Source organism: Arachis ipaensis, chromosome B08 (assembly GCF_000816755.2).
Source record: "Arachis ipaensis cultivar K30076 chromosome B08, Araip1.1, whole genome shotgun sequence".
In the NCBI taxonomy this organism is placed as follows: Eukaryota; Viridiplantae; Streptophyta; class Magnoliopsida; order Fabales; family Fabaceae; genus Arachis; species Arachis ipaensis.
Genome location: NC_029792.2, coordinates 121,884,118 through 121,896,506, shown reverse-complemented (window position 1 = coordinate 121,896,506; position 12,389 = coordinate 121,884,118). Strand labels below are relative to the sequence as shown.

Here is a 12,389-nt window from a genome sequence, read left to right as displayed (position 1 = left end):
AGTTAGTTATATTATACTAAATCGTTCATTTATTTTGTATTTATATATTATTATAACTTTTAAAAATTTTATTATGATTATTCATTTTGTAACAAGTACAACTAAAATTTTAACAATAATTTTAAATTAAATATTTTTATAAAATTTAAAATTTTTTATTGTAAGTATTTTTTGTAATTATTGTAAATAATGTTATAAAGTTTAAAAATTTCTTAAAAAATGTTATGAGTACTATAAAAATTTGCAATGTATTCGTTACGTATCTATTACATAATAAAAATGTTTAAACTTTATAAAAATACAATGTATTTTTTATGGACTCATATTTCTATCAAACATTGTGAGTCATTAAGAACATATGTTAATTAAATCCTGTTATTTCATTTGTATAACAAAAAATTATAACAATATATGAATACAAAATGAATGAACGAATAAGGTAAATTGAATTAGTTGAATTCGAATTATGTGGTTGGCTCGTTTTCAAGATATACTTAGGAGGCAACACGTTCAGTAAATTAAAACAGCTTATTTCAAATTACGTAATATATGGTTCTCCTCTAGTAAATCGAATATGTTAACTTCGATTTATTATTGTTCCAGCTAAATCGAATCAAGATTTACATAAAATTAGCTTAAATTAAGCTTCATTTATTTGATTTACATAGAAATTATTTTAGATAGGAAAAAGTTTGGTAACTAAAATTTTTCAGCCATAATCAGCCAAAACTTTCCATAATTTACTTTATTTACATCACTTAATAACAGTTTTATTTTTTATCCCACTTTCTTATTATTCCACTTATCATATTTTTATCAAATCCATTTATTAATGATATTAATTATAAAATCATATCCCTTTTTATTAGGCCTTCTTGTAATCAATACTTAATATTTTTTTTTATAATTTGATTTTTATATATAAAAATACAATAAAGATTAATAATAATTATAATTAAGAACGGTAATTATAATATCAATTACATTAAATAATTGCAATTGATTCTTTGTCCGTTATGGTATTTATCATCAATTATTGAAGATATGAAACATAAAACCTACCCTAATATGTACCTTATATTAATTCAATCATGTTCATTCAAAAATCACAAGAATAACACTATTGCAAGCACAATAGTGTATAAGCCAAGAAATTTTACAAGAAATCGTCTTTATCATTGTAATTTGTATGGCAATTGATTTTGACTTTAATACAGTACCTATAGCAAAAGGTGCTGAAGAATTTTAATAACAGACGAACTCACCCGACAAGATTGTTGTCAGTCAATCAATTTCTGAGAATATGAAAAACTACACTAGCTCTGATGAGGTATGGTAATAACCCGGATTATTTTTTGTGTATTTTTTAGCACTTTAGTTATATGCATAACCTTCTTGATCATTATTTATTTGTTATTTATGTACAGAAAAATATTTTTTTTTTATTATTTTTGTTATATTTTTTAATTTTTAAAAATATTTTTATCATGTTGATCTCTAAAATAAGAAGTATTTTTTTTTAGTATTTAAATTTTTTTTGGTAATTAGTTTTTAAATCTTTTGATTTTGCTCACTAATTTTTTTTGGTTAAATAAAAAAAAGAAACAAATAAGACAACAGAAAGAAAAGACTAAGCACTATAGCTTATTAGTCTAAAATTCTGTCAATTATGGCCTTTTTGTTTATGCTGTTTATTTATTTTTTTTTGTATATGTGGACGAAAGAAATAATATTTATTTAAATAAATACTTATGTTATTTTTTATATAATTAATCATGCTTTTAATTCCTTCTTCTTACGATTAATTAATTATCAAATTATGGATTTTTTTATTTTAATTTGCTTAATAACAATAATTTTTTTAGAAAATTCAACACAAATAAATATATAAAAATTATTTTATCATGACCAGCCCATTAATCCATAAAAAACTATAAAATTTTTATATTGTCTTTTTAAAAGATTGGAACATTTTATTTTATTTATCGACAAATTTTTATTAAACAAGAAAAAAATCAAAATAGACTTATCATGTTTTTATGTCTATATATACAGTATTATATTCTATTGTTATTATTTTTTCAAGCACCAGCACAGTCATACAATATTTCCTGTATCGAGTATGATACTAATTGTATCCTCAGTTATACTTATATTGTACTATTTAGTGAATTGCCAATTTTGGCGCTTTAGTTATATGCATCGTGTAAAGTTCATGCTTTATGCAATCAACAAGTTCATATGAATAACATCCATAATTACACGAAGTTAACATCCACGTTAACATACATAATGAAACGAAATTAGCACCTAAAATTACAGTAGTGTGTTTTATTTGTTATACTCAATAGTAAAATTAGCCACTTTTGTATAGTTAACTATTAGGTAGAGTTTCATTTGTTTTTTTTTTTTCCAGGTCATAAACCAAGCCATTGGTGACGAGGAGCTAGAGCCTGAGGAGGGAATGTGCTTCGACACATTAGAAGATGCGCGTGCATATTATTACTGATATGCGGCTAGGACTGGTTTTTTTTATCAAAATAAGAACCACTGGCTGGGAGACTAGAAACAGTCAGTGGGTGATTGTTAATCAGACTTTGCATTATAACAGAGATGGATACCACACATCCCATGTAAAGGCACCCAAGAGAAGAAAAACGGTGGCCTCAACAAACTGCAAAGCCCGTTGCTATTTGGCATTAGATAAGATGACAGGGCAGTGGAGGATTTCTCGAGTAGAGGTATCTCACTCACACCCGCTTAATCCAAAGCTATCTGGAATGTTCTCAGCAAACCGTCAGTTAAGTATGCATGTGAAGGACCTGATACAGCAAAACGACCAAGCTGGCATTAGACCGAGTAAGACGTAGCAGGCACTAGCCAATGCCGCCGGTGGCCCTGCCAACCTCACCTTTACGGAGAAGGATGTTAGAAATTACATTAGTCGTGACTTACGCATTTTCGGAGATGAGACGGATTCAAAAGAGTTACTTAAGCACTTCTCACGGATGAAGGAGCTCAATCCGAATTTTTTCTTTGAAATAGATGTGGACGAAAACCATAGCATTAGAAATGTGTTTTGGGCCGATGCTCGGTGTAGAGCTGCATGGGAATATTTTGGTGATGTCGTGACGTTTGACACTACTTACAAAACTAATAGGTAGCAAATTATTATTTTTTTATTCAACTTAATTAGATTTTTTTCAGCTAAGGCATTTGGAGTTTACACCTACGTTACATGTTTTTATATTTCCATTGTTTAGGTACGACATGCTGTTCGGGTCTTTTGTAGGTGTCAACCACCATGGGATGTCTACGCTTCTTGGGTGCGCATTATTGCGGAATGAGGACACTCGTACATTCCAATGGCTTTTCGTACTTGGTTGAAGTGCATGGGTAAGGCCCCCATATTAGTTATAACAGATCAATCCTTGCAGATGCGTTCTGCGTTAGAGACCACATTACCACACACACGCCATAGATGGTGCATATGGCATATCCTAGAGAATATATCAAACAAGCTGGTAGGTTACCGTCGTTTCGATCAGCTCAACACATGCATGAAGAGGATTGTGTTTGAATCCAAATCTAAGGACTCATTTGAGAGAGATTGGCACGATTTTATTAAAGAGTACGACCTCCACAATTCTAGGTGGCTAAATGATAGTATAATCTTCTAGTTTATTGCTGCCTCTGTGTGGCTTCTTTATAGATGTTATTTTATAGTCAATATGGATGTTTCACTTATAGGTTAACTTACGCTATTTTTTTTTTTACATTTTTATTTTTCCCTATTCGTTGGCAGATATGTTTGCTGACCGACACATGTGGGTACCAGTATTTTTCAAGGACGAATTCTGGGCTGGCATGAGGAGCACACAGCATAGTGAGAGCATGCATTCAATTTTTGATAAGTACTTAAACAGTAAGAGCTCTTTGTTGCAATTTGTTCGCCAATACCAAAACCGTGTTATAGACAAGGAGCAAAAGGAGTTTGAGTGTGATGCTACTGATTTAAGGGGGATTATCCCTTGTGTTTCCAGCTCACCAATAGAGAAGCAGTTCCAGAGAGAATATACAAACTCCATGTTTCGAGACGTTCCGGATCAATTTATACGATTGTGACATCTCCTCAATCAACCATTATGGCACAAGTATAGTTTGTGAAGTTGACCAACAAAAGATGGTGTTTGACATGTTAGTGTATAGCAGATACCAAGTCGTGTATTGCATGCTCGCAGTCATCAGAAGTTCAATGTGATTGCTTTATGTTCCAATTGAATGGTATTCTATGCTGCCACAGTCTTGCTGTTCTTCTACATTTTTGTGTAACAGCAATGTCCTCACAATACATTCTATCCCGATGGAGTAAGAATGTTAGTCGGAGACACACATACATCAGGAGTAGCATTGTCATGGACCGTTCTGATAAAAGCATGACCATTTTTACGGAATTGTGTTCTGATTTTTACAACGTCACTCAAGATTTCGTGGCTACTCCAGAGGTTGCTGCTATATTGTGTGATGCCATGGACAGTGCTCGGCACAAGCTTAAAGAACATAAGGAATCCGAGCATCAAGCTGCACATGTACCAAGTGCAATTAACTCACATACGCGTGATGAGTGTCCCGTTAGCATGGATGAGCTACAGGGCCCACGTCGTGTTCCTACGCGAGGTCGTCCAACGTCCACTAGATTTGAGGCAGATCTAGAAAAATCTATTAAAAAGAGGGCACACAAACACAAGAACACTCACAATCACAACAAGTTAAATATGAGATCTACCCTTTTTTCATGTCATTTGTTTATTTTAAGTGTGTTGAATTGATGATAAGTTATGATGTTATTTTTCAATATGATTTATGTGTTAACAGACCTAATGGTAATGCACAACCATCTCCTACCAATGTGGCATCTTCCTATAAAGATATGCAATGGGCTTCTTCAAAAATGACAGACAATTTGGCTACGCACTCTGGTTCCTTCAGATCACTATTGAATTCATTCCATAATGCCGAACAATTGTGTATGTGTACCTAGTGTATTTTTCATAGCATTTGTTCGGTTGATCGGGTACCGAACGGTTCGGGTTGGTATCCTGGTTGAGGAAAGGAGGATCTCGCCTGGTCGTAAGTTGCCGGGTTGGTGTAGACGGTGTCCCGAGCACTTTGTGTGAGGAGGGGGGTGTCACCTGCAAGGACACTTCGACGCTCTAGTCAGTAAGTGTGCAGGCAAAAAAGGGTGAGGGGTATATGACGTACCGTGGGGGAAGGGTAAATCTTTCCCCATATATACCATGTCAGAGGTGGGCCCTGCAAAGGCAGGTCCACCCTCTTTGAGGCCTCCTCTGCACAGCTGTAGCGAAGCTGTCAGGGACACGTGTCTGGGTCGACGGCGGAGCACCTCGTTCCTGACCGTTCGGGTCGGGTGGTGCTCGGGTCGGTCTGGCCCATAGATGGTTTGGGCCAGGCCGTAATAGTGCCTCTAACGCGCCAGCAATAGCCGTGAGGGCTGTTGGTGGCGTGTTATCTCTTCTTTCGTTTTTCGTCGCCAGGTCGGCCGCCCGTGGATGGGACGTACCTCTTGCGCGCGTGTCCCTTCGTTGCTGAATTGACCGTTTGTCGCCTCGTTCCTCGCGTCGAGCATTAAATGTTCATAATGGGTTGGATAACCCTGTGAGCAAAGACCATTTTGCTCCAAGTCCTTTCGCGCCTCGCGTAGCGGTTTTAAACAATTTTGCCTTTGTTTTTTCTCTCCCATTATCACTTTTCCCATCTTCATCTTCTTCTCTCCAAATATCCCCAAGCATCATTTCTGCATCCTCGCACATTTCTTTTCCTTTCAGGTCTTCGCAGTTTAATCCAGGTATCCATTAATCCCTTTTCTTTCTGTTTCATGGTCCTCTCATCTTTATTGTTGGTTTTTCTGCTTGTGCTTGCTGTTTATTCTTGCTGCCTGTTTGATTTGCATGCTAGACGATTTTTAGTGCCAAGTAGGTACGTAAAGGGGGTTACCATTCCAGGGTAGGCTTTTATTTGGATTTTGCTTTAGCTGTGTTTGGTTTTAGTCGTTGAAATAGGCTAAATGTAGTTTCTGGGTTCTCCTCCGGGCTCCCGGCCTAATAGACTAACGGAGTGGTGCCCCCACTGTAGGTATGTCTTGCGTCGTCTCTCGAGCTTCAACCTCTGCCGCGGGTTACGACCCCTATGCCTGGGTTGTTTCCGACTTAAAGGATTCCCCGAACCAGATGGGCGAGGAGGAGTTAACCGAATTCTGTCAAGTCGAGTTCTTGTGCGGGGGCACCGACGAGGAGGCTAACTATGACGTTTTCGTCCCCGCCCCTGCCGAACGGCTATACGAGATTAACTTTCACTCCCCCCGGGTTGCCAACTGGATCTGGTTTTACAAGGCCATGTTCACCCAAGTGGGGGTTCGCATCCCGTTTTTGGCTTTTCAGATGGCGCTTCTTAATCGAATATCCATTGCACCGTCGTAGTTGCATCCGAACAGTTGGGCCTCTATCTGCTATTTCGAGATGGTTTGTGAATACTTGGAGCTGCCGGTGTCTGTAGATGTCTTTCTCTTCTTCTTCAACCTTACGAACCCTTCGAAGGAGGGGAAAGCGAGGAAGGGGTTTATGTCCTTCCGATCTGCCCAAGGTTGAAGGATTTTCGGCTTGTTCGAGGATTCTTATCATGGGTTTAAGGACAAGTATTTTAAGGTGCGTCCGGCCAGAGGTCATCATCCCTTTTGGTTGTCGTTAGAGAGAGAGCGCCTCATCCCAACGTACTGGAGTTTTGGGGCGGGGTCGAATACCTTTATAAAGGTGACTTATAAAGGAATGTCTGCCGTGGATAAGAGAATTGCCGATGTGTTGTGGGCCGTTTTCGGGAAGAACCACGTGAATCCCCACCTCCTCATGGGTGATTGGGAGGTCGCCAGGAGTTATGTTTGTGAGTTGCCTTGCATGTGTTTTTGCGTTGTTATTGTTCGCTCGCTGGTTTTGTGTTTATTGCTATTGGTCATACCGGTCTCACGACTAACTTGTTTTGTGTTTTATTTGTTGTAGTGGAGATGTCTGCTTCGGTAACAGGGCTCGAGGGTTTATATAAGACCTTCTTGGAGGATAGTGATGAGGAGAAGGCTGACGAGAAGGTTGCCGGGAAGTTGGATGACCCTACTGAAGAAAAGAAGGATCAGGCCGTGCCTTCACCTCGGGACACCGAGATGTCCGACAAGAATTCCACCGGGGCACATGCTTCCCCTATTCCCGAGACGACGGCCGGTATTGGGCACTCGTCCTCTACTCATCAAGAGGAGGATGACATGAAGCTTATCCCCGCTCCCAAGAGGCAGAGGGCATCCTCCAGCCCGGAAGGAACTCTCACCGTGATGGAGAGGAACTTCGACGCTGGGACTTTCATTGACAACCAGTTGATCCCTGGCACGGAAGATCACTTTCTCGGCACCGAGCTTGCCGGGCAGGCGAGGTGGATGTATCGCACGCTTCTCCGCGAAGCGGTAATAGCTCAGAAGGCCGAGTTTGAGTTGTCGGGAATGCAGTCATTGCGAAGGAAGCTCGAAACTGCTGCCAAGGCCAACAACAAATTCAAAGCCCAAGTTGAAAAGCTTCAGGAACAGCTGTCCGAGGCGGAGAAGGGGCGTAAGGATGCCGAGAAGAAGGCTGCGTCCTTCGAGGAGAAGTTGAAGGTTTCTGATGCCACCATCTCCTGTTTAACTGAGCGGGAGATGACCCTAGAGAGCCAGCTTAGTGCCGCGCAAGGCCGGGTGGTCGCGATGGAAAAGGAGCGTGACGGGGCCGTCTCGTCGGCTAAAGCCGCTCAAGCTGAGGTTGAGGAGGTCAAAAAGAAGCACAAGGCGGTCAAGGAGCAGGGAAAGAATGCGATTTTTATGACCGAGGAGGCCCTTAGGGCCCAAGTGAAGATCTTGGCTCCCGACTTCGATATGTCGGCCATTGGGGTCTTCAAAACGATCCAGGATGGCAAGATAGTTGACATGCCCAGAAAATGAATTCTTGTACCTTGTACTTATGCTTTTTGCATGGATTTGTGACCTTGCTGTAGAACACTTGTTAAAACTTATTTTGTCATACTTTAATGGTCGCTTGGTCGGCTTCTGATTATCGCCTTTATCTGTTTTAGTCGCATTTTTGTTTTGTTACCGTTTGTTGGTGTGGACTTATTGCTTGTGTCCGTTTAGTCGTTATGTTGGTAACTCGGGCAAAACCAAGTCTTGGTCTTATTATCGCGGCCATTTGCTATGGCTTTGATTTGTTTGGCTCCCGGGGTGATCAGTCTCGGGTTGCCGTATCGTTGTCCCATTTGCCATACGTTGAAAAACGTGATGATGTGGTATACATTTTGGGAATTTAGGCAAGTAAACATTAATCGTCAATTAAACAAGTATATGGTAGGCACTTGACAAAAGTAGATTACTGAGTTTGTTACAAGTAAATCATTGAGCTCGTCAGGCCAAGCTAAGAATAAAATCTCCTCAAGTTACATGCATTCCATGTTCTCAGGATTTCCTTGCCGTTGAGTTTCTCCAATTTGTAGGTGCCTTTGCCGAGAACTTTTTTGACTCGGTAGGGACCTTCCCAGTTTGCCGCGACCTTTCCTTCTCCTAGGGTCGGTAGCCCGATGTCATTGCGTCGTAGGACGAGGTCATTCTCTTCAAACTCCCTCTTAAGCACTTTGGTGTTGTAACGCAACGTCATTCTTTGTTTCAGCACTACTTCCGATAAGTGGGCCATCTCCCTGGCCTCATCCACTAGGTCTTTCTCCACTGCTTCTTCCACTCCCTTCAAAAGCAACCATGGGCTTGGCTCACCGATCTCCACGGGTATCATTGCATCAACCCCGTATGTCAGGCGGAAGGGGATTTCTCCCGTGGAGCTTGTTCGGTTGTGCGGTAGGACCAGAGAACGGAGGCGAGTTCGTCGGCTGGTGCGCAGAAATTGTGATCCTCAACAATAGCGCCAAAGGATTGGTGCTCTCAAATGTGAATCGCACTTTGTCACAACTTTGCACAACTAACCAGCAAGTGCACTGGGTCGTCCAAGTAATAAACCTTACGTTAGTAAGGGTCGATCCCACGGAGATTGTCGGCTTGAAGCAAGCTATGGTCACCTTGTAAATCTCAGTCAGGCGGATTCAAATGGTTATGGTGAATTGATAATTAAAATATAAATAAAATATAGGATAGAGGTACTTCTGTAATTCATTGGTGAGAATTTCAGATAAGCGCATGGAGATGCTTTGTTCCTTCTGATTCTCTGCTTTCCTATTGTCTTCATCCAATCATTCATACTCCTTTCCATGGCAAGCTGTATGTAGGACATCACCGTTGTCAATGGCTACATCCCATCCTCTCTGTGAAAATGGTCCACTGCGCTGTCACTGCATGGCTAATCATCTGTCGGTTCTCGATCATACTGGAATAGAATTTACTATCCTTTTGCGTCTGTTACTACGCCCAGCACTCGCGAGTTTGAAGCTCGTCACATCCATCCCTTCCCAGATCCTACTCGGAATACCACAGACAAGGTTTAGACTTTTCGGATCTCAAGAATGGCCATCCATGGGTTCTAACTTATACCACGAAGACTCTGATCTCACGATCAGGAGACTAAGAGATATGCATTCAAGCTTGTTTGCATGTAGAACGGAAGTGTTTGTCAAGCACGCGTTCATAAGTGAGAATGATGATGAGCGTCACATAATCATCACATTCATCATGTTCTTGGGTGCGAATGGATATCTTAGAGAAGCAATAGACGTGAATTGAATAGAAAAACAATAGTACTTTGCATTAATTCATGAGGAACAGCAGAGCTCCACACCTTAATCTATGGTGTGTAGAAACTCTACCGTTGAAAATACATAAGAACAAGGTCCAGGCATAGCCGAGAGGCCAGCCTCCATGATCTAAGAACTAAACATCCAAAGATGTCTAATACAATAGTAAAAAGTCCTATTTATACTAAATTAGTTACTAGGGTTTACAGAGATAAGTAAATGATGCAGAAATCCACTTCCGGGGCCCACTTGGTGTGTTCTTGGGCTGAGCATTGAGCTTTACACGTGTAGAGGCTTCTCTTGGAGTTGAATGCCAGTTTGTAACCTCTTTCTGGCATTTAACTCCACTTTGCAACCTGTTTCTGGCGTTTAACTCCAAAATAGGGCAGGAAGCTGGCGTTGAACGCCAGTTTGCGTCATCTAAACTCGGGCAAAGTATGAACTATTATATATTGCGGGAAAGCCCTGGATGTCTACGTTTTAACGCAATTGAGAGCGCATCATTTGGAGTTCTGTAGCTCCAGAAAATCCACTTTGAGTGCAGGGAGGTCAGAATCCAACAGCATCTGCAGTCCTTCTTCAACCTCTGAATCTGGTTTTTGCTCAAGTCCCTCAATTTCAGCCAGAAAATACCTGAAATCACAGAAAAACACACAAACTCATAGTAAAGTTCAGAAATGTGATTTTTATTTAAAAACTAATAAAAATATACTAAAAACTAACTAAATCCTACTAAAAACTATGTAAAAATAATGCCAAAAAGCGTATAAATTATCCGCTCATCATCGGCCTATGCGCCTTTTTTGCTATCCAGCCGCTTCTTGAGACCTAGCAAGATGATCTTGTTCGCGGACTCTACTTGCCCGTCCGTCTGGGGATGCTCCACCGAGGAGAACTTCTGTTTTATGCCCAGGCCGGTGAGGAATTCTGTGAACTTCTTGTCAGCGAATTGCGTCCCGTTGTCCGAGATGACGACTTTCGGGATACCGAACTGGGTTATCACTTACCTCCACATGAATTTTCTGCAGTTGGATGATGATATGCTGGCTAGTGGCTCGGCCTCTATTCACTTGGTGTAGTAATCAATGGCAACTATGAGATATTTGACTTGTCCTGGGCCGACTGGGAACGGTCCCAAGAGGTCGACTCCCCACTGTGCGAAAGGCCGGGAGGACGTCAGCAGACTCAGTTCGGAAGCCGGTTCTCTATGAAAGTCGGCGTTCTCTTGACACTTGACGTATTTTCTCATGAATTCTTTGGAGTCTTTCATCATCGACGGCCAGTAGTATCCAGCTCGGATGAGTTTTCTTGCTAGGGCTTTGCCCCCGATATGGTGGCCGCAGCACCCTTCGTGGACTTCTCTGAGCACGTAGTTCGTCTGGTCGGGATGTAGGCACTTCAGCAGGGGTTGGCTGAGTCCCTTTCTGAATAGTTGTCCTTGTATGGTCGCATATTTGGATGCCTCCCTTCTCAATGCTTTAACTGCTGGTTCCTTTACTATGCCTTGGATGAGAGATCGGTTTTCTACTCCCGGTTTCGTGCTTGCTAGCTTAGATAGGAGGTCTGCCCGTGTGTTCCTTTCCCTCGGAACGTGTTGGATCGTGACCTCCTCGAACTGCTTGCTCAATTCTCTAACCTTCTCCAGGTACTTTTGCAACAGTGAGTCTCTGGCTTGGTAGCTTCCATTTACTTGTGAGGTAACGACTTGTGAGTCGCTGCACACTTCCAGCTTGGTTGCCCCGACTTCCTGAGCTAGGGTTAGGCCACCCAAGAGGGTCTCATACTCCGCTTGGTTGTTCGATACAGGAAATTCGAACTTGGTCGACTGCTCGTATATGACCCCAGCTGGGCTCTCTAAGATGACCCCGGCACCCCCGGACATCTGGTTGGAGGCCCCATCCACATGGAGCCTCCACCGTGTGCCCGCTTCCTCGGGTGGGTCCCCTGTTACTTCCACCAGAAAATCTGCCATTGCCTGCACCTTGATCGCATGTCGAGGCTCGTATTGCAAGTCATATTGGGAGAGCTCGATGGCCCAAGTCATCATCCTTCCTGCCAAATCAGGTTTTTGGAGCACTTGGCGAATTGCTTGGTCCGTTCTCATGATGACACGGTGGCCCTGGAAGTATTGTCTTAGCCTACGGGAAGAGGTTAGGAGTGCTAGCGCCAGTTTCTCTAGTCTTTCCTTCTTCTCACACCAGCACCGCTGCGAGCACTTCCTCCGTTACGGCCAGGTATAGGTAGAGTGGTTCTCCAGCCTTGGGCTTCCCGAGCACCGGGGGTGTTGCTAGGATCTCCTTAAAGTGGTTGAATGCTTCCTCGCACGCAGGAGTCCATTCGAACGCTATTCCCTTCTTCATCAGATTGAAGAAGGGCAGGGCCTTTGCTGCCGATGCGCCGAGGAAATGGGATAACGCGGTGAGCCTCCCTGCCAGCCGCTGAACATCTTTGATACAACTCGGGCTCTTCATTTGGAGTATTGCTTGGCATTTCTCAGGGTTGGCTTCCACCCCTCTTTGGGTTATCATGAATCCTAGGAACTTTTCGGCCTCCATGGCAAAGGCACACTT

The 12,389-nt window shown here is 41.8% G+C and overlaps 2 protein-coding genes across 2 annotated transcripts; one reads left to right on the top strand and one right to left on the bottom strand.

Annotated features, from left to right (window-relative positions):
- LOC107611472 (protein FAR1-RELATED SEQUENCE 5-like) lies at positions 2,709-4,125 on the top strand. The gene is made up of 4 exons (XM_016313390.1): positions 2,709-2,859; positions 2,968-3,160; positions 3,264-3,355; positions 3,806-4,125. Exons 1-4 carry the CDS (start codon positions 2,709-2,711, stop codon positions 4,123-4,125), a joined length of 756 nt encoding a protein of 251 aa, XP_016168876.1.
- Positions 10,886-11,923, bottom strand: LOC107611473. The gene has a single exon (XM_016313391.1). It carries the CDS (start codon positions 11,921-11,923, stop codon positions 10,886-10,888), a length of 1,038 nt encoding a protein of 345 aa, XP_016168877.1.

Excerpts from the sequence above, each read along its gene's own strand:
- LOC107611472 (XM_016313390.1), top strand. The coding sequence starts at position 2,709 with ATGACAGGGCAGTGGAGGATTTCTCGAGTAGAGGTATCTCACTCACAC. Across the intron at positions 2,860-2,967 it reads CCAAGCTGGCATTAGACCGA|ATGAGACGGATTCAAAAGAG; the intron begins GTAAGACGTAGC and ends GCATTTTCGGAG. Across the intron at positions 3,356-3,805 it reads ATTGCGGAATGAGGACACTC|ATATGTTTGCTGACCGACAC; the intron begins GTACATTCCAAT and ends ATTCGTTGGCAG.
- LOC107611473 (XM_016313391.1), bottom strand. The coding sequence starts at position 11,923 with ATGAGAACGGACCAAGCAATTCGCCAAGTGCTCCAAAAACCTGATTTG.